Source organism: Chlorocebus sabaeus, chromosome 13 (genome assembly GCF_047675955.1).
Source record: "Chlorocebus sabaeus isolate Y175 chromosome 13, mChlSab1.0.hap1, whole genome shotgun sequence".
NCBI lineage: Eukaryota > Metazoa > Chordata > Mammalia > Primates > Cercopithecidae > Chlorocebus > Chlorocebus sabaeus.
The window spans coordinates 16,629,480-16,653,323 of record NC_132916.1 but is presented as its reverse complement, the minus strand read 5'-3'; the positions used below and the strand labels follow the sequence as shown (position 1 = coordinate 16,653,323).

At 36.9% G+C, this 23,844-nt stretch overlaps 1 protein-coding gene across 3 annotated transcripts in view; it reads left to right on the top strand.

The window, feature by feature from the left end:
- Positions 1–1,080: 1,080 nt before the first annotated feature.
- OPRM1 (opioid receptor mu 1) overlaps positions 1,081–23,844 on the top strand; it is a 90,739-nt gene continuing 67,975 nt past the window's right edge. For all 3 annotated transcript variants that reach the window (XM_073022322.1, XM_008007645.3, XM_008007646.3), the window contains exon 1: positions 1,081–1,623. In XM_073022322.1, the coding sequence (XP_072878423.1) occupies positions 1,334–1,623 (290 nt within the window). In that variant the 5' untranslated portion in view covers positions 1,081–1,333. The remainder of the gene's footprint in view (positions 1,624–23,844) is intronic.

The following is a 23,844-nucleotide window of genomic DNA, read 5'->3' as shown; positions in this document are numbered from 1 at the left end:
AATTTTTCAAGACCAACTGGGGGCATGTATTTTTAATGTTTATGGTTAAGAGATATATACATGCACAAAAATATACATGCACAGAAATGAGAATCACTTCAGAATTGGTGTTAACTTTAGAAAAAAAAAGGCCAAGAACTTACTCTTTGTAACTACAAATTTATTTCTAAAATAGAAGCACTGGTGGATTTAGAAGTAAGGTATAAAATTCAAAAACGTATCCATGTTTCTCAAGGACCTTGTTGTAGGCCACTCTAATTCCATACGTTATGTGACTTTTCCTAGAATTTTTACACTAGAAAACAGGCAATCAAATTTTGTTTGGTTTTAACAACCTTCTTCTCAGAAGCATATGTCTATCGAGGAAGTCTTCAGATAACAAGGACAAATCATTCCTAATAGGTCTATGAGATTTAAGATGTGAAAGATCAACATTATCTTTAGTTGACTTTACTGGATGCCACAACCTTCTGATTTCTGTAATCACTTCTTATGCTTCTTCCTCACTGAGACAAAATCAGAGGTAAACAGAGATTCACCCTAAGAGAAATTGGGGAAAATGAGGAACAGGTTTTCTGCACAAAAGTTTGTTTCTCATTTCTTTTTCAGAAAATAGAGGATCGCTGTTGTTCCCAACAGGTTTGTAGGGAAGAAAATTGGAGAAACATTATTACATTTTCTTAGATGTTGGCAACTGAGGCAACAAGGACTGCAAAACAAGATTGTGTGTCCCCTATTCCCAAATAATCAAAATTGGCAGTAGGGATGGAGGAATATTGGGGTTTTAGGGTTGTTAGGGTTTCGTCAAGCCAATGTATTCCCTGCCGGATTTTAAGGAGAAAAAGGCGCTGGAAAATGGAGTGATGTTAGCCCCCTTTCTTATTTTTCACTGCTGCCAAAAACTAACTCTATCTCTCTCCCCAACCCTTTCCTCCATCTCCCTCCCTTAGATGTGTTTGCACAGAAGAGTGCCCAGTGAAGAGACCGACTCCTTGGATCGCTTTGCGCAAAATCCACCGCTTTTCTCTCCTCCCTCCCTTCCAGCCTCCGAATCCCGCATGGCCCTCCCTCCCCTCCCGCAGCCGTGCGTGGCTGGGGATGAGCCTCTGTGAACTACTAAGGTGGGAGGGGGCTACAGGCAGAGGAGAATGTCAGATGCTCAGCTCGGTCCCCTCCGCCTGACGCTCCTCTCTGTGTCAGCCAGAACTGGTTTCTGTAAGAAAGAGCAGGAGCTGTGGCAGCGGCGAAAGGAAGCGACTGAGGCACTTGGAACCGAAAAGTCCCGGTGCTCCTGGCTACCTCGCACCGCGGTGCCCGCCCGGCCGTCAGTACCATGGACAGCAGCGCTGCCCCCACGAACGCCAGCAACTGCACTGATGCCTTGGCGGACTCAAGTTGCTCCCCAGCACCCAGCCCCGGTTCCTGGGTCAACTTGTCCCACTTAGATGGCAACCTGTCCGACCCATGCGGTCCAAACCGCACCGACCTGGGCGGGAGAGACAGCCTGTGCCCTCCGACCGGCAGTCCCTCCATGATCACGGCCATCACCATCATGGCCCTCTACTCCATCGTGTGCGTGGTGGGGCTCTTCGGAAACTTCCTGGTCATGTATGTGATTGTCAGGTAAGGAAAGCGCCAGGGCTCCGAGCGGAGGGTTCAGCGGCTCAAGGGAGTCCAAAGAGACACCTAACTCCCAAGGCTCAATGTTGGGCGGGAGGATGAAAGAGGGGAGGTAAACTGGGGGAATTCTGGAGGCGACCACGGACAGTGATTGCTATTTCTGTGAGAAAATCTACTTTTCTATTTTTTCAATTGATAAGGAAGTAATCCAAAATTTCAGGAGCAGAGAAGTTGCTTTGGTTAAAGCTACAAAGGTCTAGGGGTGTGGGGGAAGTTATAGGGTAGACTTAGAGCTCTTCCTTATACTGAGCAAAGAGGGCTCTTGGCAGAGTCCTACACTCAGTTCCTCTGCAGGAGCTATGGAAAGAGTAAGTTGTGAATAATGGGAGAGAAATTCTAGTTAGCCTTCCCAAATTTGGTTGGGGCTGTGGTGTGTGTGGTGGGGAGGAGGGGAGAAGTCTTCTCAGTTGTTTTGAGATGGACCTTGGCAACTTTCCTACTCCTGCTGGTTTAGTACTTCCCTGTGCTACAACCCCACCCTTTCTTCTCCCCTACCACAGCAGCCCTTACCCATCTCTTCCTTTCATCCTGAGGCAACACTAGGTAGAGGAAGTTTTCCTAGCGTCTCTCCATGGTGGTTTTCCTCCTGTTATAACAAACATGACAGCTGTGTTGCCTAGACTAGTTTGCCATTGGTAGCTTCAGATCACCTAAGTCACAAACTGCATCTGGAATGGGTAGGTTGGTTCAGGAAAACTGCAGGACATGGCTGTATTTCAATGCCTCCACAAGTTGGAGCTAATTAGGAGTGACCAAAAGCATCATAATTCCACATTAGGAACTGCAGAAACGCTTACACAGGAAGTTTTGATGGGTGCTCTAAACAAAGTGTTTTTATCAAGTAAAATTAATTCAAAAGAGTTGTGGTCCACTTTCTGTTTACCCAGATGTTCCAGGTATATTTGGCAGAGTGTGGAAGCTCTCAATCTTGATTGAGATTGGTATTGATTGTGTTGGTGTTGATGTGTATATTCAAATGTATATTCAAATACTATATGTGAATGTGAAATGCCATATATCTGTTTTTGTTAAAGAATATAAATATTTTAAGACTTTAAAACAGCTCCTAAATTGAGGGTTTTTTCTTTTTTAACCAGGGTATGTGTATGTAGGTAACAAGGCATTTTCATATTTACTTACAATATTTGTTTCACCTATTCAGCAAGTATTGCAGGTTTCAGTAGAGCTCTTAAATCATTTAACAATTGCTCTCTCCAGTATCCTTTCATTATCAAGGTGCTGCAAATTGCTTATAAGCAATTCTTTCTACTTATCTGTCTGATTTCTTTAATTAATGATTTTCAAAGAGTAAAGCTAATTTCCCTGATCTTTTGATGAGGAGTAAGATAAGTATCGTCTGTAAGAAAAGAGCACCATCTATTGAGAGGAAGGCTAACAACAGAAGGAAAAATGTAAGAAGATCAATGGAAGAATTTATTTTTAAAAACATTTACTTTAATTCAATACAATGATTCGCATTAAAGATTAAAAACCAAGTTTCATTCTGCAGTTATGACAATAAAAGTTATAATTAAAGGCCTACTTTGTGAAGAGAAAATATGTTTCTCATTTTTTCTAAAAGAAATTCATAAAATCATACACTAATCAAGCTAGAAGGGACTCTAGAGATTATCTATGCTAAGTAAATAAACTGAGGCACAGAAAATGTAAATGATTTTCTCCAAAAACAGATATTTCATTAATTCAGTGCCACTGAATCTCTCCTACCTAACATAATTTTATGTTTATTGTGCTGGCAAATCATGATTTGAGTTAATTTGACTATTAGGTTGACAGAGTGGGTTGATACAGCAATAATAACTTGGGAATAACAAATTATCCCCAAATTCTGTATGAAATCCTGAAGGAAAAAAAAGCATGAAACAAAAATTACCAAAGCATCTAGGAATCCTGCCATCTGAAACATAATATTTTATTCCTTTTTATTGCTTCTTGGTATTTTCCTTCCTCATTTTTCTACACTTTAGTTTATGTTTTGCAATACAGAGAGGGCCAATAGAGTGGCAACTGGCTGTGAAATAAGCAGATTGGTCTTATTATTCCAGTGTAGATGTTGTTGGTTGGGTGAGTTGGTTTTAAATGCATTACCTCTGGCCTCTTGTTGACTTGGAGAAACATGGTGACAGTGCATCTTACTGAGAACATGATATTATGCTTTATTCTTGGTACTGAAAGTTCTTACAAAATGCAGTACTATTTGAAAGGTCATCCCAAACACCCACCTGTGGCAGGGTGGGTTTTAATTGCAGGGTTAGGTAACCCTCTTGGAATGTGACTGTGAAACAGAAAAATGGGCAAGTTAGTGACAGATGAAGTGACAGGGAAGGCATCTGGGGATTGAACCAAGTATGTCTATTTAGCTGAGAATATTTAACTGACTGTCTCCAGGCTGCAGTGTTTAAACTACAAAATGATCAGTTCAGGGATGTATTGTCCTTGCTAATAGGCTGGATATAATGTTGCATCTATTAAGCATTGAGGAGAAGTGCTCACTTCCTTCTCTATTTCAAATTCAACAAATACTATTGAATGATCAAGTAGCTGCAGTTTTCTGATTATATTAAGGTAATATTTATTAAGATGTTTTAGTCCATTGAGTGAATCATGAGGCTCAGATGACTATGGCAACAACAACAACAAAAATAACTGCTAACGCGGATGCTGTGATTAACTCTTTTGGCTCTGTTTGTACCACCATCATCATCATCCCTTCATCAACAACATTATTAAGTAGTATAACTTAAATGAGATTCTTAAATAGGGCTGCTCTAAGGAATACAAGGGAGGAAAGAAGAAACTGTAATATGTTCTAAAGGTTTAAAATCCAAATGTTAAGTCATAAAAATGTTATCAGTAACCATCACCTGAAAGCTTTTTTTGGTTTTAAAGAAAACTAATGCTTGCAGAATAACTTTATGAAAATTACCACAAAGATTTTAGAAAATGTGATGAAAATATTACAAAAAGTAGCAACCACTTAAAATGGGATGATAGTATTTCATTGTCAAGAACTGTAAAGAAAAAAAATCAAAACGAAGAGTAACAGCAACCAGAGATGTTTCACTTTTTAAAAATATTTAATAACTGAACCAAACTATAGGATTACCCATAACCGTAAAAACTAATATAATCCCAGATGTGTTTATGTTGGCAGATTCTTTGTCCAAGGTTTGTTCATGGAGCTATGAACATGGTATGTACAGACACTGTTGAAAAGTGGAGGGCTAGAAACTTTGAGATCTCAGTGGGCTGTGTAAACCATCCTTACAGTAAATTTCCAATGAAGAGTGCCAAGTAATAGTACCCTCATTTGTAAGACTATTTCTTAATATGGTTAGATAAATTCTCAATATAACTAATTATCAGAGAAGAGCATTTAAATACGTGCAAGATGTTATTGTCATTTCTCCTTCCTAAGAAGTATTTCTAATTTTGGAAAAGTCCTGTGAGCTTATACTTGTTCTATATACTAAATATTTGATTCAGGTTTAAATTTAAAGATGATCAGTTATACTTGATTGGAACAGAAGTATAAGCTTTTAAACTTAATCCCAGATTTAGGTAGGTAGAAATCAGTGAACAATAATGTTTTATCTAATATAAGGATATATATATATATATATGTATGTGTGTATATATATAAATTCATACATACATACATATATATTTGAATCAATTTGAATGCATATGTCACTAAATATGATCATTAGTAATTTTCATAAAATAAAAAGATAATAGTTCATTTAGAAAGCTCAAATATTAATAAAATTCACTTTTTTAAAACCCACAAAATACCTTAGTTAGAGGATGGATTTTAAGTGGAAAACACTAAGTAAAATTCAGTTCTCAATTTAATGGCTTACATTAAAAAATACTAACTTAATTGCATGCCTTTCACTTAGTAAGGGGGAGCTCCTGGTACCTATTACAATTTGAACTTTAAGTGCTATTTTCCCTATAAATACTAATTCAGAGGAGAACAACTCTTCTTCTGTGTCTCCTAAACATACTAAATTGCTTTTACTTTCCTTAGTTGTAAGCTGTGTCTTTGTCATTTGCATGGTATTACCAATGAGTTTCCTACATTCTTCTCTCTCTTTTCTTTCTTGAAAGGATGACCTATCTGATATTTCTTGAAACATCTCCAAAGATAAAAAAATATATAGAATTACAGAACAATTCTTCCCTTAAAGGATGGATGGATGGATGGATGGATGGATGGATAGATAGATAGATAGATAGATAGATAGATAGATAGATAGACAGATAGATTTAAACAGTTGAAGTCTCTTCTGTGCTCGCATTACCCTCCTTTCACTGAGACTTTCACTGAGACTACCATAAATTTAGTGGTGAGTATTCACATGCATGTTGTTAAACATTTACTACATATAGAAACACATATATATAGTAAATATATGGAAACACAAATACATAGTAAATGTTTTTGTATGTTCTCGTAACTTTTTATAACTGGTATCATATCATATGTTTAAGCTTAAACACATAATTTCCCAATTACCCCAAGCTGTTATATTTCCAGTAGGCCAGTGCTAGAAAATAGATGTCAAATAAAACCAACAAACATAAAAGAAAACAAACAAACATTGTGGCCATTAACTCTTCTGAGTACTTTTAACTGATCTTATTTTTAAAACATGTGTTAAAAATTATTCGTAAAAATTTATTTGCAAGCATTTTTCTAAGCTAATTGTTTTAATTAATATTTAGGTATAAAAAACTCAGCTACTGCTGCAAAAAAAAAATACCGGTTAATAAATTTAAATAAAGCACAATTTCTCTACTGCTAAGAAGAAAATAAAAGTAATTAATTGGTGTCTGTATGCATTCGAATAATAAATGCTGGCAATATTTATTTTGAGATTTTGAACATCTAATAGGATCCCTTACATATAAAAATTGAAATATTATTTCTCCTAGGATTCTGTTTAAGGCAGTAGTTGAAACAGATATTTTAAGCTCAGCACAAGAAAAAATAAGCTCATTTTGATAAAATAACATACAACCATATGAGATTTTAAAATGTACTCGTGGTGGTCAGGCACTGTGGCTCTTATAAATGCCAGTGCTTTGAGAGGTGGAGGCAGGTGGATCACCTGAGGTCAGGAGTTTGAGACCAGCCTGGGCAACATGGTGAAATGCTGTGTCTACTAAAAACACAAAAATTAGCCGGACCTGAAGGCACATGCCTGTAATCCCAACTACTATGGAGGCTGAGGCACAAGAATTGCTTGCACCCGGAGGCAGAGGCTGCGGTGAGCTGAGATCACACCACTGCACTCCAGCCTGGGCGACACAGTGGGACTCTGACTCAAACAAAAAAATGAAAATAAAAAAAAAGTACTAGGGGTAAATACCAAGACTAAATGGTGCATGTCATTTTAAAATACAAGAATTTCATGTCTTTAATCCTAAGTTTAATGTTTATCTAACTGAAATAATTGTCTGTGACAGCAGTCTCCAAACTTGTTTTTAGACGTAGACACTCATTTCAAGAACTTGGGACCCAATATATAAAACAGATCACAGAACAACTGTCTAGATGTAACCACATGTTGGGGCCAAGAGCGCTGCTCACCTTGCATCCCCTTACTGCCCACCAGTGCTGTCCCCAAGGGACCACCACAGAATTTCTAGCGCTCCACCAGGCAAAATTTGAAAACAATGGCTTTCGCGTTGTTTCATATCCTTCTCGTGCCCATGTCATGTCCTTCACCTTGCCTTCCACCTCAGTCGCTGATATGACAGTCAGTTTTGCCCAAACATAAGTGAGTAACACTTCATCTTGGCTGCATCAAAATCCCTTACTTTCTGCCCTAGGGCTTTTCTATTGGAGTAATTAGCCTCCATAGGAATCAGCCTGGCACTCACAAAGGCACTATTTGGAAGTTCAGGGAGGTTCTCTTGACCAGGAAATGGAAGCCTGTGGACAAATACTGCCCTTGCTCCCTTCTCTCCTCAGTTGTACAATTCTGAGGTGCCAACTACAAAGCATGTCAGAAGGCCCTGCCCACGTTGTGACCGTCTCAAGAACATGCCTTGTTTTCCTCTTCCCTGGTTTACTCTTCAGGTTTCCCACTCCTTGCCAAGCAACCCCTTTTCAAATGGTTCACCTTCACACAAGGTCGTATCTCACACTCTGCTGAATATCCTTCCTGTTCTTTTATAATTGGTGACTATATGTTAGCACAGGAAAATCTGGTTAATAAATAGAGCCCTTAGAGACCTATCAATAAAAGTTTTTTCTTAACCATCAAAAACTCATAAGAAAAATTCTAATAGGCAGCCCCAGTCAGAACTACCAAGAGAGTTCAGAAGCTAAGCTTTTCCTTCCATTTTTGTTCCTGCCTTGGGATTTAGGAAAGGCTTTTTCGGGTAAGTCTGGCTGACTGGAGAGAGAGTGGGCACCAGTCATGTCCAGTGCTCCGTTTACTTCTTCTTGAGCTCAGGGTGATAGAAGTAGAATCATCTGTGCCATGTAAAGGAAATAAAGCCTCCTGTGCCTTCTGGCGAACTATCTGAGGGTATAAAGAAACAAACAAACAAAAAAAAACCTACCACTCCCTTTTCCATTAATTTTATGTTATATAGTAACATTAAGAGTATCTTGTGATTAATTGAGCTCAAGAAAATTTCAGTCTTCAAAAGTGAGCTGAAGCATCAAATGCAAGAAACGTCATATACAAGAAGCGTCATATACTGAGCTTGCCAAGCAACTCCTTTCTTTATCCATCCTTTCTTGCCTCAGGTAACTTTTTTTCTTTCCCATCAATTTCTCAGATATAAATTTAGAAAGGAAGAACAGCAAGGAAGAAACCTTGCTCTGGCTCAGGACCCCACGTGTCAGTTGTGGCTTGACTTCAAAGCACTGTGTGCCCCACTCTCCGTATCTGTAAAAATGTGCGAATCGGACTAAAAAAATCTTAAACCCTTTCTGGTACTAAAATGTCCTATGGCAACTTCAGTCACTATTAAGCGCATGTTTTTCCCAGCGATACCAATCTCGAGGAAAAAAGTAATAATACACAAAACTGAAACATTGTGGTTGCCATTCCGAATGCCATAGCCCTTTGAATTCTATATAAGCTTGAATAGGTTCTGTCAAAGGGAGAAAGAGCGAGTGCGCACTGAACTGCCAGGTGTGTTTATGATTAGGACAATAAGTGAAACAGAAAGTTACAGTCAAGCCTTTATTCACATGCTTCGAGAGTACAGGCAAGTGATTAAATGGGAAAAGGTGCAACCCCACAATGTTTCATCCCCCCCACCCCCACCCCAGAGAAGCCACCAGGTGAGCATAACATGTTTGAGTAGAAATGCAGGAAGGAGAGGGGAAAGTCATCTTCTTACTGCACAGGGAGCCCCAAGCAAAAGGTCCTGCTGTTTTGTGCACCCAAGGGCCTGGGTGAGAGATGGGGAAAGACAAGGAATGAAAAACAGTGAGTCAGAGTATGTGCTGCCTCCTTAAGGGTTAGGAATGCGTAACGCCTAAGAGCGTGATTGGCAAAGGTGGGGCGTGGGCAAAATTCTTTCTCACACTCTCTCTCTCTCTCTCATTCTCTATATAGGAGATTGTTTTAATATCTGCCTTCAGATATTAGTCATATCCTGGATGTTGTATTCCAAGTCTGATGCAGAGGTTCCACCAAATCTAATCAAGTGAACTTTCGTAAATCAATGGATAAAGCTTTCCCATAAGATGAACTGTGTGATGGGTTTAAACGAGAGAGAGATCATTCCGTTCTGGATATAAGTTTCTGTCCAACCAAAATGTTGTTAAGTACAATTTTTGTTTGGTTGGTTTTTGCTTGTTTTAAATAATATGTTAGCTTATGCACTGTATATAAGCAGGTGTCTTTGTGTATTCAGGCTGCTATAACAAAGCACCATAGCCTGGGTGGCTTACAAACTACAGAAATTTACTCTTACAGTGCTGGAGGCTTGAGAAGTTCATGATGAAAGCACAAGCAGATTCTGCATTTGCTGAGGGCCCTGTTGCATAGACAGCTATCTTCTCCCCATGTCTTCACAAGGCAAAGAGGCAAGGGAGCTCTCCAGGACCTCTTTCATAAGGGCATTAATGGCATTCCTAATGGCTTTGCTCTCATGACTTAATCACCTCCCAAAGGCCCCACCTCCAAATACTATCACACTGGGGAATAGGTTTCAACATATGAATTTGAGGGGAACACATTCAGTTTGAGTAGGTGTCCTAAGTGATTCAAATATTAACTACTCATATTCACTAAAAACCATTAGTGTGATTTAAATTAAGTTTAAGTAAATTAGGCCAACCTGATCCCTTCACTATCTTCCAATATGCTTCATATTTATCTCTTCTATACTGTTTTCTTTATTTTTCTTTCTCTCTGTTTACCCGTAACATATCTCTCATTCTTTTCCTATCAAAATGTTTCTCGTTCTTCAAGTATCAGCTTAAATCCATCCTTTCTTACAGCCTCTCCAAAGTACTCCTACAACAAATTTCCCTGCAATATAACCCAAAATACATGCAACCATTGTTTAAAAAAAATTATGCATTTTCTTATGGCCTTATAAAATGTCACTTGATAAAATTTAAAGACTTGAACTACATCTATCTCTCTGTGTTTAGGTAAGAAATCCAGCATTCAAAGTCGACCAACACAACTATATATCTTCAAAATACTGTACAATTCTAAGCTTTTAGCAATTCAGATGTACCTCAAATTAAGTACAAAATCTAATTTAAATAATTTTCTCAATTCACTTTTTTTTTTTTATTATTATACTTTGAGTTCTAGGGTACATGTGCATAACGTGCAGGTTTGTTACATATGTATACTTGTGCCATGTTGGTGTGCTGTACCCATCAACTAGTCAGCACCCATCAACTCGTCACATGCATATTTAGCTTTTATCACTTGAGTCATGAAAAGTGATCTGTACCATAGATACATATTAGCAAATCATAAATTCATATACAAACACATACATGTCCATATATGCATATATTCCTGAGTTTGCAAACTTTAAAAAGGGAATATATGGTTACTCTTATAATAAAAATGCAGAAAGTAAAATTTGAAGAAGTAAAAAAAATAAAAAGTTAATATAGTCAATCCTCATTATTCATGATAGTTATGTTCCATAAAGTCATTATGACTACAGAATTTGTGAATACTGAAGCTTTGCTTCTAGGGTATATATAGGGCTAGGTTCCTGTGAGCCTCTGATTACAAAATTTTCATCAGCTAATGCATACATAACCTTGTTTTATGTGTGTTTCTGTCTAAAGACGCTTTATTTGACACATAGCTGATTCACTAACGTTGAATTCATGGTCAACAGCACTATAAATCATGCCTGAACAAAACTTCTCTAACACAAGTACTTTCCTCATAAGCTACACCACAGTCTTCTTGGCTTAGGGACACTAAGTAGAACTTCTACACTATGTTTGAGACCATTTTAAACAGTGAAGCCGCCACCATCACCAACAACAAAAAAACACAGAAATGTGAAAAATGTGGCATTAAATAGATTATGAAAAGGACACTTGTTTGTAGTATAAGCTGAAATAAGACAGCAGAGCATTGCCTTGTTTGGCCTTACCTGGGAACTTCCACAGAGAGCAACTCAAATTTTTTGCTGCTCTACACATGTCCACATAGGTCCTCAAATGACTGCAAAAGTCAAGTATTATTTTGAGGGTAACTATTAATAGATTTTAGCAAACAGGCCAATTTTCAAATCCTCAAATAATGAGAATCAAATGTATATAAATGGTTCCTCAAGGAGATATTTTTAAAACATTAGTAAAGAAGAAAATCAGGAAGCTATGTTCTATATTAAACATGGTAACAAATTCATGACATGATGACAAGTTTTATGTTTTATTATAATCAGGTAGAATCATTTGAAAACAAAATGGATTCCCGTATAACTCACTCATCAGTCACCAGATACCTAACCACATCACACGAATTAAAAATATATATAGCACATTGATTGATTTGCATATTTTGAACCATCCTTGCATCCCAGGAATAAATCCCACTTGGTTACGAGGAGTGATTTTTCTAATGTATTATTGAATTCTGTTTGCTAGTATTATGTTGAAGATTTTTGCATTACTATTCATCAGAGATATTAGCCTGTATTTTTTATTCTTTGATATGTCTTTGGTTTTGGCATCAGGGTAATACTGGCCTCATAGAATGAGTTTGGAAGTATTCCTTCCTCCTCTACTCCTTAGAATAGTTTGAATAAGAATGGTGTTAGTTCTTCTTCGAATGTTTGGTAGAATTCAGCAGTGTAGCCATCATGTCCTGGGCTTTTCTTTACTGGAAGACTTTTTATTATGGCTTAGATTTCAGTACTTATTGTTGATCTGTTCAGCTTTTGGTTTTCTTCCTGGTTCAATTTTGGTAGGTTGTATGTATATACTCAAAACAAAGGAAATTAGTGTATCAGAGAGATATCTGCACTTGTATGTTTGTTGCAGCAGCATTGTTTACAATAGCTAAGATTTGGAAGCAACCTAAGTGTCCATCAATAGATTAATGGATAAAGAAAATGTGGTACATAAACACAATGGTATACTATTCAGCCATTAAAAATAATGAGATCCACTCATTTGCAACAACATGATGGAACTGGAGATTATGCTGTTAAGTGAAATACACTAGGCACAGAAAGACAAACTTTGCGTGTTCTTACTTATTTGTGTTATCTAAAAATCAAATCAATTGAATTCATAAACTTAGAGAGTAGAAGGATGGTGACCAGAGGCTGGAAAGGGTAGTGGGGGCTGAAAGGGGGTGGGAGGAGGTGAGGATGGCTAATGGGTAAACAAAAAAATTAGAAAGAATAAATAAGACCTACTATCTGAAAGCACAAAAGAGTAACTATAATCAATAATAAGCTAATTGCACATTTTAAAATAACATAAAGAATGTAATTGGATTGTTTGTCACTCAAAGGATAACTGCTTGAGGGAGTGGATACCTCATTCCTCATGAATGTTTATTTCACATTGTCTGCATGTATCAAAACATTCCACGTACCCCGTAAATATATACACCTACTACATAGCCACAAAAGATACAAATAATTTTAAAATTAAATATATATTAGCATATTTTTTGCATATTGAAATAACATTTTCAAAAGTAAATTGATTCCTGTATATTTCTAAAATAGAAATTTAAGTAAAATTGTGATTATGTAATATAAGTATGTAAATGTCAAAATTATCCTTACAATGTAGGATTTCATTTGTCTGAAGTCTTAGGCTTTTATTTTCAGTAAAGCTCTAAAACATGGAAAGGAAACTTTTACTTAATAAGTAATAACCACGCTATAGCTATAAAATCACAACAATTACTTGAGATTTACAATTAGCAAATTTTGGAAAAAAATTTTAAGCCACAAAATCCTTACTCTAATTTTTGATAAACAACTAAAAAGGGCTCTGCCTACAACTGAATGACTCTAGGACTGTGAATTAGCCTGCTCCCTCCAAACCGAGAATGGTGAAAACGCACAAGTAAATTAGACATTCCATCTGGAAAATAAAATCCTATATTATACCAGAGTAGTTTTATTAGCCAAAGTGAAATTTGGGTCTAAATGATTCTGAGGTGAGACTGTCATCTCATTTTACTATATTAAGATGCACATAAGATCCATTCATTGCATGAAGAGTGATGACTTTGCTCAGTCTTTCCTATAAGAGTTACAAAGCATTTATGCAGCCAACAAACATATGAGAAAAAGCTCAACATCACTGATCATTAGAGAAATGAAAATCAAAACTACAATGAGAGACCATCTCACGCCAGTCAGAATGGCGATTATTAAAACGTCAACAAACAATAGATGCTGGTGAGGCTGTGGAGAAAGAGGAGTGCTTTTAGACTGTTGGTGGAAATGCAAATTAGTTCAACCATTGTGGAAGACAATGTGGCAATTCCTCAAGGATCTAGAACCAGAAATATCATTTGACCCAGCAATTCCATTACTGGGTATATACCTGAAGGAATATAAATCATTCTACTATAAAGACTCATGCACACGTATGTTTATTGTAGCACTATTTACAACATCTAAGACATGGAACCAACTCAAATGTCCATCAATGATAGATTGGATAAAGAAAATGTATTACATATACACCATGGAATACTATACAGTCATAAAAAAGAATAAGATCATGTCTTTTGCAGGGACATGGATGAAACTGGAAGCCATCATCCTCAGCAAGCTAACACAGGAACAAAAAACCAAACACTGCCTGTTGTCACTCGTAAGTGGGAGCTGAACAATGAGAACACATGGACACAGGGAGAGGAATAACACACACTGGGGCCTGTCGGGGGCTGGGGGGCAAGGGAACAAGGAGCATTAGGACAAATAGCTAATGCATGAGGGGCTTAAAACCTAGATGACGGATTGATAGGTGAAGCAAACCACCATGGCACATGTATACCTGTGTAAGAAACCTGCACGTTCTGCACATGTATCTTGGAACTTGAAGTAAAATAAAATAAAATAAAATAAAATAAAATAGAAAGTAAATATTTCAGGTTTTTACAATCAGATAATCTCTGTCATAACTACTTAGTTCTGCTATTGTAGCCTGGAGGAAGCCATAGACAACACATAGACAAATGGATATGACTGCATTTCAATAAAACTTGATACGGACACTGACATTTGAATTTCCATATAATTTTCACATGCCTCAAAACATTATTTTTCTTTTGATTTCTTTCAACCATTTAAAAATGTAAAACTGTTCTCAGCTGGAAGACCACAGAAAGAAGTCGTATGCTGGGTTTTGCCCACAAGCTGTCATTTGCCAAACTCTGATACAGAACATCTTAAATAAAATTTTATTCTTGCAGTGGTCATGAAATAGGAACACATCATCTTCTTTAGAAAATTTGATTACGTATTGTTTACTACATGAAGGCAAAACATTTTGTGAAAATAACCTAGTACTTAGTAGGTGTATATATTTATGGTGTATGTATAAACCCACAAAAATTAAAAATTAACAAAAACCCTAGACCAACTCACAGTATTTCTCAACATCAGAAAATAGCAACACAAATATGAAGTTAGCACAAACCACAACAGTTGCCATAGATTGCTATGACAGAGCACATTGCTCTTCCGGAACTGAGGTTGAAGTTGTGCTATAATAATCATCACACAAAATTATCTCTATTTCACCCCAGGTCCCCGTCTCTAACCCTCAACTATTTATTTCGCTCAGACAATCAGCAAGGTTCATTACCACCCTTAGCCAGTGATTAAGGAGTAAGTGCTTAGAAAATAACATTTCTGAAGAATTTCTCTCTATTGGATATGCTTTGTGGTTATCTTAAATAAGTGCAATTTGCTAGGCTCGTCAGAGTATTTTCGTCTTCAATCTTTTGGAAGTTTTCAGGAAAAATGGAAACTGTCATCTGCAAATTCATATTAACTTCTTGGCAAATATAAAATCTGTCCTCCAAGACACCTATGCCTGCACACCTGCTGCCCTGCACCCACTGCATGTGACCAGATAGTGAGTGGCAGCTTCAAACTCTCTTTATGCCATTTCAAATGTAAAAGCTCATTGCTTGGATCTTTTTTCTTTTCCATCTGACTTATATATTGCTCATTTAAAAAAATGTTTTCTACAGCTCTCAAAAGTTGCTTTGGAAAACGCTATTACTTATTCTTTGGAACTCAGACTGTCTAGCTGGGTAAAAAGGAGTACTACGGTAGGCCAAGGTATTCTAAGGATGTTTGTAATCTCTTTGCTTCTTGTCTACAGTTTTGTTCAATAATTTCCTTAAGACTCAATTGAAATCTCCTCCCTGCCTGACTCTACATCTTTAACTTTGTCCCCATTCATCCATATCTAAATGACTGCTCCTTTGATCTGCCATGCTCAGAGGAAACTTTGTCACATGTACAGGAATTCTTTAGATTAGCCAGATGACCATCAGGAAAACGTTTGCAAGAAGAGTTAAGTTAAAGGAGAGTTTAAACTGGGTAAGTTAAAGGAGAGTTTAAACTGGGTGACATAGAGTCCCCTGCAAAATTTTATAATTCCCAGACTCTCATAAGTGAGAATTGGATCTAAATTCTAGCAAGGAACCCAGACAGGATAAAATGAATAATAACTGCTTCTCCTTCCAATTAATTCATGGAACATCAGAGCCATTACATAAATCCCCACAATATGCTGAGACATGTAGAAGAAGAGTACTTTCAGATCATCTAGTCCAGTGACTCTGAATCCTGGTGGTACCTTAGAATTACCTGGAAAGCTTAAAAAAAAAAAAAAGGAAACCCCCCTAAGGTTAATTGAATCAGAATCTCCAGGGGCAGCTCCTGGGCATAAGTAAGTATAAAAGTTCCCCTGGTGACTCTACCATGCAGCCAAGATCAAGAAGGACAGGTCTAGTTCAACCTATCCATTTTATGGATGAGAAAACTGAGTCCTGTTTGTGAAAAATATTTAACGAATCTGTCTATATATTTTACTTCTCTGAACTTTAAGGGGTTATTTATAGAACAAGTAGTAAATTAAATTACCTTTCAGAAAAGTGAAAGCTCAGGATTTTTTGAAAATTTATTTAAACTTGACCAATCATCTCTCTTCAGTGTAGGCGTAGTGGAGTAGATAGAGTAGTAAACATGTAATGAAAGACATGTTTAGATAAATGCTTGAGGGGATACATACCCCATTCTCTGCGATGTGATTACTATGCATTGCATGCCTGTAGCAAAACATCTCATATACTTGATAAATATACACAACTAACACTTACTAGGTACCCACAAAAATCTAAATTAAAAAACTTGAAAAGCAGACATGTTTAGATTTCTGCCCCTTACTAGTGACTACACTAGACACCTAACCTATTTCAATCTCATTAGTTAACCCTTAATAAAGGAAAAATAGCCATATTCAACCTCACATGAGTTTTAGGTCCAAATAGATAAGCTTTTGATAATAAAAATATGGGAAAATATGTGGTAAACTCTAAAGTGTTCTGTAAAGCTTGGCTGGGCGCAGTGGCTCATGCCTGTAATCCCAGCACTTTGGAAGGCTGAGGTGGGCAGATCACTTGAGGTCAGGAGTTCGAGACCCACCTAGCCAACATGGTGAAACCTCGTCTCTACTAAAAATACAAAAAAGAGCCGGGCGACATGGCTTGTGCCTGTAATCCCAGCTACTCAGGAGGCTGAGGCAGGAGAATAGCTTGAATATGAGAGGTGAAGGTTGCAGTAAGCCAAGATGGCGCCACTGCACTCCAGTCTGGGTGACAGAGTGAGACATAGTCTCAAAAATAAATGAATAAATAAATAAATACTAAAGAGTTTTATTTGCTCCTAATTATCTTCCCTCCTACTGGATTCACACCATCAGTTTGCGAGCTATCAACACTCACCCAGGGCTTTTGCCTTTTGCCTTTCCTTAGGTCAGATATATTATCCATTATAATATTTCTGAATACAGTTTATCTTTCTAGACTCCTAAGTTCTGCAGAGGAGAAGCTAGGCTTTGCATGAGTATCACTGTTTCTTGCCATTCTTCTCTTCGTTCCCATCAACTCCTTCTACATGCACTGGGTCATTCCAAAACCATCTTGTCAGGGTCATGATGGTGTGAAGAGAATTCTAAGACAGGTAACGGCAACTCATTTGATTCTCTATTGATAAGTCTTTTTATATTGTCTAATAAAGTCAGTGGGGGGAACATATGCGAACCGGTGATTTTTCTAACAAAATAGCATTTTGTTACTTAAATCTTGATGTGAAAGAATCTCAAGCAGGATCTAAGTCTAAATGCTAATTGCATGTGACAAAACTCCTTTGTCTCCAGCAGCACCGTTCATTTGAATAAGAAGAAATAACTCACAATGACTTTCTCTGAACACTAGCTTTGAGAATTTAGGCATTTCTAATTTCATCCCTGTGAAGAGTCATCCTGACCCCTGTTGTGTCTGATTCTCTAATCACACAGTAAAACTGGACAAATGATGGAGCTCTTTTCCTTTTTTTTTTTTTTTAGACAGAGTCTCACTCTGTTGCCAGGCTGGAGTGCAGTGGTGCGATCTCAGCTCACTGCAACCTCCACCTCCTGGGTTCAAGTGATTCTTCTGCCTCAGCCTCCCGAGTAGCTGGGACTACAGGTGCTTGCCACCACACCCAGCTAATTTTTGTATTTTTAGTAGAGATGGGGTTTCACCATGTTGATCAGGATAGTCTTGATCTCTTGACCTCATGATCCACCCGCCTCAGCCTCCCAAAGTGCTGGAATTACAGGCGTGAGCCACCACGCCCAGCATGATGGAGCTCTTTTCTGCATGAAGGATGCTTTAATGACAGTTCCTTGGGCCTACGTGTCTATTTCTAACGCCTTCATGATGGATTTTTCCAAGACTTGCAATGCAATGTCTGTCAACTTCCTAACTCAGGAAAGTAAACTCTATAAATAAACTAAGCACAGGATGCAGCAGAGAATAATAACCTTGAATCTCATGGTGCCCTTGAGAACTAAGACTCTTCCAAGTACAGAAGCTGTGGGAACAAGGAGATCAATGGAAGGGAAGGCCTCTTTGTTTCCGAGCATTTTTTCACTGAAATGCTGGGTTCAGTGCCAGTGAGAGGTTGAGCTTTTTCTGGGGGAGTATAAAATGTTAATTGAAAAACGTTGCCAGCAGGATAACCTGAACATCAGAGCCTCATTGTGCCTGCCAAGAAGAACAAGAGAAATTATTATCAACATTATAATTTCATTCTTACTCAGCCTCCATCAGCTCTGGAAAGAAACCCACATGGGCTGAATAAAATTAAATATGAGCATGTTCAAGATCCAAGGCCACTGAAATTGGTAGTCCTATTAAAGCAGATAACATTAATTGAAATCCTTCAAATAGTCTTTCCTTCTGATCACAAAAGGAAGCTTTTTCAAGTCCCTTATAAAATGTATAAAACACGTATTTAAGGACTAAAGATATTCCTTAAAATTGTATAGAACTTTACATTTTTCCCTATATTGAACAGTTTGAGTCTTATAAAATTTTTGTGAGTCTAAACAGAGAAGAAATTGAACAGATTCATTTTAAAGAAATAAGCAGACTAATCTTAAAGAAGAAACATGAACTACATTTGTTGAGCACTATGTACAAAGCACTCTCTTAGAAGTTTCAGATATCAGTGAGCAAAATAGACACAGTCCGACTTTTTCCCAAAGCCCAAAGGTACAGTCTAGTGGATAAGAAAATTAAACAATTTTACCAGTTAATATATGCCAAGAATAAGACTATAAAAACTCACCTTATGTTCTTTCCATCACACTACCAGAAAAACACTGTTCTCAAGGTTTATTACAATCAATTACTGTAGCTCATCTTATTCCACCACCAAACCCATCAATGTGATATCCTCTTAATTTAAGTCTTTATTCCATTTCTCAAATTTTGTTAAAAATATTATTTATGTCTCAGAGGCAAGATAGTAGTGAGTGGAAAAGGCCTTGGTTCATCTTCATAAAAGAATGAAAGAAAGTGCTATTGACCATAATTTATAAGTATTTTTCTCAAAGTAGATATTGCAAAAATTTTACAAATAGTAAGGATATCGGCTCAGAAGAGCAGAGTCCTGTATGAGTGGAATTCGTAGGAAGAAAATCTCAGGAATCATTCTTTTCGGACATTTGTTACTCTGTCATTGTATTGGAACGATGACCAGTCTACTTATGAATACCCTATCAAGCAAAGACAGGCAGGAGAAAAATCAAGCTGGAAGTCAAACCTGCAACTTTCACATTTTACAAAGTTTTGTATCAGTTTTGTGGAATTTAAGATGTGACTATCAAAAGAGAAATTGACACTATCTTTTAGAAAAGGGCCACTATTCTGAACAAAGAAGAAATTGCATATAAACAAATACATCACATTTCCACAAAAGACTTTGGTACATTAGTCAATGCCACAAAGCATAACTTAAAACACATAAACCACACCAGTGATCATTTCCACAGGAGTATTATTTTCTCAGCAATTTCGAAACTCAATATAACAGCATATGAATGAAGGAATTAACATGCTTTCTACACACCCTTGCTTTTATACATCTTTTAAAAAATATTTTATATAAAGATACATGTCTTCTACTATATCAAAAAAATTCTAACAGTAGTAAAAAGATGAAAAATGATGTTTGGTATAGCTGTCATGTTTTTATTCACACAGTTGTTTGAAGTTAAGTTGATATTAAAGCAGAATATATTGGGTCAACATTCTAGTTGAAATAGATAAAGTTATAAAATTTAGCAGACCAAAACATTTTTGGAACTATAATTGATCAAAGAAGCCCTTTGAAAACAGTTGTGTTTTCAGAACAATCATAGGTCAGAATGCATCAATTATCTTTAGCACACATGAGAAACATCTAGAAGCAATGTTAGTACAATCAAAACAAAAAGTAACACTTCAGTAAATATGAATGCTTAACCTGGGCCCATATTTAAGGACAAATAAATATGAACATAGTAGAATATTGGTCCCTAGCAATGTGCCTTGGAGAATAAATTAGCACCCATTAAATTTGAAACTCACAGAAAGCATTATCATCATCACCAACTTCATTGTCATCATCACCATCTTCATTGTCATCATCACCATCTTCATTATCATCATCATCACTGACTTTTACTGAAAGTAACTACAGTTCAGATTCCATACTAACAATCCTTTAATACACTACATTAAAAAAATTTCATCTGTACACCAACCATTAAGGAAGGTATTAATATTTTCCAACTAATACAGATGGGAAAAATAGAATTTAGGCAATTTGTGTAGTAAGCCCAAATTTGTCCAACTAGTAAATGATGGAAGTAAGATTTGAACTGAGAGCTACATTACCCTGAAACTTAAGTGCTTAAAAATTGTTTCATTCAATTGCATCAAGGAGAGATTCTCAAACCAGTTATCGAGGGTCCATTTGGATGGCTGACAGGTATATTAAGGTAGCTTTTACATCTTACTTTCCAGAATGTTCCCTAATTGGCAACGTATTTTCCTTATTGATAGGCTCTTCCTCATGGAAATCGGAATGAAGGAAATGAGATGCCTGTCTCCTTGCAAGTCAAACCCTGGAACTTTTCCTTCATATTAGGCTGTGACATTTGAATTGACCTTTTGTCTCTATTAGAGACCTTTTGTCTCAATAGAGACCTATATAATAATAGACCTTTTGTCTCAATTAGAGACCTAGATCCAGTGAATAACTGGATCTAGGTCTCTAATTGAGTCAGCCTTTTAGCCTGGAAAAATAGGACCCATCAATTATTAGTGGAACTTCTATTTTACAAAACCTTGATTGTGATCTAAAGGTAATGTCTTAATCTACCCTTGACAGCATCATTACTCAATGTGTGACTAGGGAGTGCTAATAATTCCTATCGGCAAACTGGTCAAGAGACAGCCACTCTGCCAGGCTCAGTGCTGAAAGTTGGAGATCTAGTCAGGCTTCCTGGCTGTATTATACAGTCAAGCACTGGGACATTTGCATATTTCCAATTACATTCATGATCCTTTTGTACATTTTTTTTAAAAAAATGAAATTTCCAGTTTTGGGAATGCAAGCTTCTTGAAGACAGACTTTGTCTGGTATTTTTGTTGTTGTTTGTTTGCCTATTTTAATTCTTGTATCTCAGAACCCAACAAAGTAACAAATACTCATGTGACATACAGTAGCTGAAATGTTCCACTACACTGAATTGATTATAATGTTATGTTAATGCTACATTTATTTCAGCCCTTTGTGTCTCAGTGATCCATTCCTAAGTTTTTAAAGTAACTTTTAGATCATCGTTCCACTGAGAGCTAATGTTTGAAAGAAACTTGAAATTCCCAAAATTAAAATTATTGTAAAAGAGTTATTTTTTTATTTTGATGCAAAGATATTTTCCAAGGTTATTTTCTACATTCGAGTTGAGAAGAGAACCTAAGCCCATGAAGTGTTTGCCTTTTCCTTTTCCCAATTTATTGTCACAAGGAATCCAAATGGGAGAGGGGTTATAACAAGATAATAGCAACGGAGAAAAATTGAATCTAGAAGAGGAATTAAATCTGAAAGAATCTAAGAAGAATCAATCTTGAATAAAAGGTTCAACTTTACTCAAGGATTTTTTTGAAGCAACACTAACTAAATTCAAGAAAAGCATCCTGCTCCATATCCTTGTATCCCTACCCTAGCAAGCAAAACACCAGATGGACAGGCTGAAGGCAGATTAGCTGGAATTACTGCCAAATGCAAGTAACCAGGCATGTCGGTGGCACTCCAGCGAGCCTGAATAAATAGACCAAAAGGACCAAAAGGACCCAGAAAAGTAATGGAAACTCCCCCTTTTTACTCATGACTCTTATCCGTAACTCTTTCTTTGTTTCTCAAATGGTTAATGGGGTCACTTACAAAAAGTATGGAAACCTAGTCCATTCAACTCCCATGCCAAATTCTTCCCATAGACTATTCCAGTCCATTCCATATTCTTTGTCTTAGAAACAGATTGGAAAAGAATAAGGTATCTGGGGAGACTTCCAGTAAATGAGATTTTACTTATTGTATCAATATGATGGTCTGAAAACTGACAAATATTGAGAGAAGAATTCTTAGTTGTATGAATTTTTTCTCCAAAAAAATCAGTGGATTTCTGACTCCCTGAGAGAAGAAGATGAGGTGGCAATAGCCATAGTAACAGGAGAACAATAGGAGTAGAATGCTTCCCTAGAAAATGGAAAGAAAGAAGTCATAAGACAATGTATGTTTAAGAAATCCAGATTCATCTTAGAGATGTATCACACAAGGAGGTTATACTAGGTGACACAAGAAAATTTCTAGCCTCTACTCTGCACCAATTATTTCACAAATATTTAAAAGTACCAAGTTTATATCAAGAAAAGAAATTCTTACTTCACGGAGCAGAAAATACACTGGTAATAAAATATTGACAAATATCTCACTCTCAGTAAAATGGGTAGTAAAATTTGTGAATTTAAACATATTTATCAGTGGTGTATAATTACTTCTAGAAAGTAGATACATGGCAGGCTAATTGGAGAATACTAGATTGATATTTGTTTCTGGAAAACTTTGGGGCCCACCCTAAATTAATGGCTTTCTGCCACTATCAGGGACGAAATTCTTGGCAAAATGGGCCAGGAACATGACCCCAATAAGTGAATGTAATATTCTCATTGACACTCTCCATCTAGTAAAACAAATTTTGAAAAATTGCAACGTTCCTGTCACCTACATGAGGATTAGGTACGCTTCTCAACACTGCCATGTTACCCGCACTGTGCTACAACATCTAACATTTCATTTAGAAATCACTTCGTTCTGGTTTGTCACCAGACTTAGGAGAGATATGTCTCACTGTAGAACCAGTGCCTATCATGTGCTTGGCAAAAATAAAAATAAGAAAGGTGTTATATGGAATACTATGCAGCCACAAAAAAGAACGAAATCATGTCCTTTGCAGCAACATGGATGCAGCTGGAGGCTGTTCTACTGAGGCAATGCATGCAGGCACAGAAAACCAAATACCACATGTTCTCACTTATAAGTGAGAGCTAAACATTGAGTACACATGGACAAAGAGGGGAACAAAAGACACTGGGGCTTACTTGAAGGTGGGAGGTGGGAGGAGGGTAAGGATCAAAAAACTTTTATCAGGCACAATGCTCACTACCTGAGTAACAAAATCATTTGAACACCAAACCTCAGTGACATGCAATTCACCTATGTAACAAACCTGCACACGTACTCCCTAAAACAAAAATAGTAGTTGGAAAAAAAAAAAAAGGTGTTAAAGAAATGTATGTTGGCTCAGTGTTGACACTAAGAAGATTTTATGGTGAACAAAAGTAATTATGAAAATATAATGCATTCTATGAAAATTAAAAACATGCCCACAATTCTTAAGATGCTTTAATACATAAAGCTCAATAACATTTTTGTCTTTAGCTAGGAGAAGTGTGAAATTTATAACTTTGATCACAAAGTTAGAGTATTAAATATAACAAAATGTTCCCAGAGTTTGGCTGTACTTGTTAAATTTAG